The sequence below is a fragment of the Castanea sativa genome, chromosome 12 (assembly GCF_040712315.1).
Source record: "Castanea sativa cultivar Marrone di Chiusa Pesio chromosome 12, ASM4071231v1".
In the NCBI taxonomy this organism is placed as follows: Eukaryota; Viridiplantae; Streptophyta; class Magnoliopsida; order Fagales; family Fagaceae; genus Castanea; species Castanea sativa.
The window spans coordinates 35,368,281-35,373,554 of record NC_134024.1 but is presented as its reverse complement, the minus strand read 5'-3'; the positions used below and the strand labels follow the sequence as shown (position 1 = coordinate 35,373,554).

Genomic DNA, 5,274 nt, shown 5'->3' with positions numbered 1-5,274 from the left:
TTTACAAGTAGATAGGTTAAAGTTTATTAACATATGAGGTCAAACTAATAGTAACATTAAAACTGTTAAACTACTAGCTCATGACGAAGTTACACTTGTCTGCCATTAATTTTTTTTATTACTGCTTCCCTAGCTAGCAGGAAAATGAAATGACAGCACTAACAGAATAAATTGATATTAATTGAACAAAAGCCATAAGCACTCACAAGATTTCATTTGCAAAAGCCCAAAATAATTAGCCTAAAAGAAACTTGTTATGATTGATCTTTAAAGGTTTATATTTCTTCCTTTACACTATCTCTTAGTTCTCAGACAGTAAAGTTATAAAAGTGGCAACATAGAAGAGGGGAGAAAAAGAGACAGAAATTAAGATTCTTACCACAGAAATGAATGAAAACCACTGACGAGTGACGACTAACATGAAACACAGGCATAACACAAAGTATATGTATAGTGGTCGACATGTCTGACATATATAAGATCCTTATGTAGAGTAGTCATTTCAAGCTTTAGAAAACGATGTAACTGAATTTTCTGCAACACCCATTAAAGAAGGGGAGCAGAGAAACCAGCCTTCAAAAATGAGAGATGAAAGACACATATAAAATAATATGCAAATTTCTGGCTTGCCATATTTATATATATGCTCAGCTCTAACATTAGAACATAATCACCATTCACAGTGCCACTACTACTAGTCCACTACAAGTAATACTAACAGTACTGTTTGCATCAAAAGCAGAATCATATTATCTCAGATCCATGCCACTGCTTCGATAAAAACAAACTGAATAAACAGACAGAGTTCAGTCTATAATAGCTAGCAACTTAGAAAATTAACTAACCCTAATGAAAATACACTAAAAACCTTAAAGCAAACAGGCAATATAATAAGAGAGGGACTGGTATTTGGAGAGTAGTTTTTTTTGATAGATAGATAGAGAATGGATTGGCTTATTGATGATGAGTTGCATGACCTGGTGGTGGTAGCTGCGGTACCGGTGGTGTCAACTGTTGCGGTGGGCGCTTCCGCTTCTTTTTCTCATAACTGATCCCTCTTGCTTTTGACTGTAAATCACGAACCTCACGGAGATACAGCCTAACAGCTCGAGCCCCAAATGGGTTTGCTTCTGGCTTCCCTCCGTTCTCTTCGAAGGCGGCTCGAAGGCGTCCGATGAGTGCGTCGAGGCTTCCCCAAGCCTGCCGCAGTGGGCACGGGCAAGGCGCCGGAGGGTTAGGGTGCCCAAAGAAAGGGCAGATTGGAGTGTGCACCTTGGTCTTCCCAAATTGGTCAAGGTACCTGCAGTATAGTTCAAATGAGCTTAAGCCTTAAGCTTTCTTGACTGACAACAACAAGTCTTAACATTTTAACTGATTGTGGGTTCAAAACTCTTAACCCGTATCTTATAAGACGCTCGTGTGAGACAGGAATTACACACGCCTGAGGGAATAGTCAGGAGAGTTCTGAACAATTATATGTCAACAAAAAGGGAAAAAAGAAAAGTAGTAGTCTAATAGTTTAAGCTTTAGGCTTCTAGTTAAATCTGATTATACCGGAGGAATTCAAGGACGTGAGCACCGCTGCATCTTGAGAGTGAAAGAGGAGGGCGGTGGTTCTTGAGGTATTGGCCAAAGGTGTTCCAGTCACGGCGCTTCTGGTTTTCATAGCGGCTGCTGCTAGGAGCAGAAACTGAGGAGGAAGAGCTCGAGCCAACTAATACCAAGCTGTTATTGTTGTTGCTGTTGTTGTTGGTGCTAGTATCAGTACTCATGCTTGTGTTCTCTGAGTTGGAACTCTCCATTAATTCCGGGATTGAATCCATGGATGGATCTCCTTTTTGGGTGTTTGTGTTTTCGATTGATTAAAATGTCTTGGATCTCGAGAGCTACAATTAATGACCCCTTGGTTCTTGGATATGGTGGGTGATCGATGTTGTATCTCTATCCAAGCTTTCTTCTTTTAGGGTTTTGCTTCTTAGAGCTATATAGGATGATCTTGGACAGTGAACTGAGAGAGAGAGAGAGAGAGAGAGAGAGAGAGAGAAGGGTTTAGTTGAAGAAAGGGTGCATAGCTCTCTATAAAGAGAGAGAGCTATTGGATGATTCTATTTTATTCAGTTCAGGTGTTACTGTTAACGAAAACAACAATACTGAAGGAAAAATAATAATAAAAAATAATAAAAAGGAAAGAAAAAAATAATAATAAAAAAATAGAAAGCAAGAATGACCCAAGCTTTGATTACTGATTGATATTTACATAATTTCCATTTTTGAAGAAAGAGAAAGAGAAGGAGAGGGAGGCACTAAAACTGCAAATGGTGAAGCAAAAGAAGATTTTGATATTCCAACAAGTGAATATGTGATGAGATTGATTGGAGAGACTGAGAGGACTGTTCCTCTTTCCTCTCCCTCTCTCTCTCTCTCTCTCCTCTTTTTTTCTCCCTTGGAGTTTCTTTGTTTGAGCAATTAATACTAGAAAACTTGGAAGGATATTTCACTGAAGGAATTTTTCTGTAGCTTTGGTTTCTGAAAATGTTTTAAGAGTTTGGGTCTTTTTTCTAAAAAAAGGTCAAGCAACTTATCTCTTGCTTTTTAATGGATTATTAAAACTATTCCTCTTCTTGGTGGAGTGTGAGAGAGAGAGACAGAGGAATTGTGTTAGGGCTTTTGTGGAAATGGCAAGGAATTGGACAGTACAGTAGGTTGGGACTGTGACAGGAAAAAGTTTGAAGGGTAAAAATTAAGGGAATAAGTGAAATAGGGGACATGATTTTTGCATCTTTGCACTGTTCATTGAATGACAGTTCCATAGGCAGTGACCAGAGTACCCTTTTGAAATTTCATTTTTCAATTTTCTTCCCCTAAAATTGAACTTTAAATTTCTGACACAAGACTTTGGCTTCATCTCACTTCTATAATACTTGATATGAATGTACCGCCCATAGATTTCATGGGTTTTTTAGTTTTATTCCCTTTGAATTTCTTTTTTCTCTTTTGGCGCCAGACAACTGCAAATTTTATGCAAAATTTTTTTTTTTTCAAAGGCCAATTTTATGTACAACTTATTTAATTAACAAATAGGGTCGTAAAAATGAGGGGAAAAAAAAAAAACTATGTTTATTTCCATGGATTTGGGAGATTTATAAATGACGGAATCTGCATGGTTAGAAAGTAGCATCACCTTAAAGGAAGTGGCATCACCTTAAACAGACAAAACGAAAATTAAGATTAATGGTAGGTGTTGTAACACTTGAGTGAAATACATCTTGTCATGCTTCAAGCTACTCCAAACACCCCCCCCCCCCCCAAAAAAAAGAAGAAAAAAAAGTAGTGGCCCATTTGTGAGAGAACATCCATTAGTTGACCAAAAAAGTGTTTTACATGTCAACTAGGAAGATCGATCTAGTTAATGGATAGATGCATTCGGATATCATGGCTAATTGATCAATTCTTCCCAATTCCCATTATTGTTTTCATTCTTAGTCACATGTTGGCCGCAGCTAAGAGTGTGCAGCGAACTCACCAAAACTAACTTAACTCAACCTAACACATAGGGTTGAGTCGGTTTTTAAGGATTGATGAGTTGGATTGAGTTATGAAATTTTTTTTGACAATGGGTCGAGTTGGATTCGAGTCATGAGATTTACAAATCCGCCTAACCCAACCCGACCCGACCCATCTATATTTAATATATTAAAAAAAAAATATTTTATACTTTTGTTATTTTCTTTTTTGCCCCTCTACCTAAATAAATCCCAAACCCTAAATTTTTCTTATATAGTTTGTGTTTGCTTGGTGTTATGCTCATGATTATTTAGTTATAGAGTTACCGGCTTTTGTATGTTGTGAGTTGTGTGATATTAAACTCGGTCTTCCCACTCCCCTTGTGTGTGTGTCTGTTAACTTGTGTGTTTTCTCAAAAAAAAACCATAATTGGGCTTTGTCCCACATCGCTTGATTGTGTGTCTACCATTGAGTTTAAAGCCTTTACACAGCTTTCAAGAGTTACCGCCTTTTGTATGTTGTGAGTTGTGTGATATTAAACTCGGTCTTCCCACTCCCCTTATGTGTGTGTCTGCTAACTTGTGTGTTTTCTAAAAAAAAAAACTTGATTTTATTTGTGGTTGTGTTGTTCTTATGCTTAATTTAATAATAATGATAGTAATTAAAAAAAAAAAAAACTGTCCAACTTGACCCAACCCAATCCATGTAAGTTGGGTTGGGTTGGATCCCTTTGATCAATTGGATTGGGTTGGAATTTTTTTTACCCACTATGGTGGGTTGGGTTGAAAAATCTCTTCAACCCAACCCATGCACACCCCTAACGACAGCCATAGTCAATGTTGCTATTGTCCTTTATATTGAAATAGAAAAAAGAAAAAGAAAATAATGTAAAAGAAAGCAAAAACAAGAGAATTAATTTGATTCGGGAATAAAGAAACCTTTTGCAATTACATATGCATTATGTTGAACTATGTTAAATTGTGTATTACAATGAATTTAATGTATATATTAATAGGAATACATTAGGATTATAGTATAGAAGATATACATTGTATCCATCAGTGTTATAGAAAATTTAGCTTATACAGTTTATGGCAATACCTTGATATATATAATATCCTAATATTCTAATAAGTAATACCCATCAAACACAAGGTGGAGGTGTAATGAAAATTTGAGTGCAATGAGGATTTCAATTATTTTCAAATGAATCAGGAGCCACTAAGAAATGTTATAAAAAAAAGATTTTAAAAATAGTACTACTATCAAAGAGGAAGAAACCCGTGAACATATCGAAAGAGCTTTAGCACGAGAGCGTAAGAAGCACATCTCCTATACATGTAAGAGATCATTTGATATTTCGATAATAGAATTTCATTTATAGTAAACTATTTTAAAATTTGAATATGTTAAGTTTTAAAAGTTTAAAACAATTGGCAAATCGTGAACATAAACTTGTCTAAATATAGATCTTAGAGTCTATAGGATTTATTAGACAATGCTCAAGGTTCTACAAGTTATAATACAAGAAAAAGAAAGCTGCAGGTTCAGAAATTCAAAACATGCCAAGTTCGACCGATCGAAAGATGGATTCTACAGAATTTAATTAAAGTCCAACAACCCGTTAAGCTCATTAAGTGAATAGGGTTTCAGATTTGATATCTAAAATGTATTGTGCCTTCTCCTTTCAAAGTCACTACTCGAAACCATTCTCATACTATTGAAACCAATGGATCTAAAGTTGCTGCTTCAAGATCAACAATTGCTAAT

General features: G+C 35.9%; 1 protein-coding gene across 1 annotated transcript; it reads right to left on the bottom strand.

Annotated features, from left to right (window-relative positions):
• Window positions 1-607: 607 nt before the first annotated feature.
• LOC142618218 (protein LIGHT-DEPENDENT SHORT HYPOCOTYLS 3-like) lies at window positions 608-2,573 on the bottom strand. The gene is made up of 2 exons (XM_075791122.1): window positions 1,555-2,573; window positions 608-1,300 (listed from the first exon to the last, which is right to left on the bottom strand). Exons 1-2 carry the CDS (start codon window positions 1,821-1,823, stop codon window positions 955-957), a joined length of 615 nt encoding a protein of 204 aa, XP_075647237.1. The 5' UTR covers window positions 1,824-2,573; the 3' UTR covers window positions 608-954.
• Window positions 2,574-5,274: the final 2,701 nt, after the last annotated feature.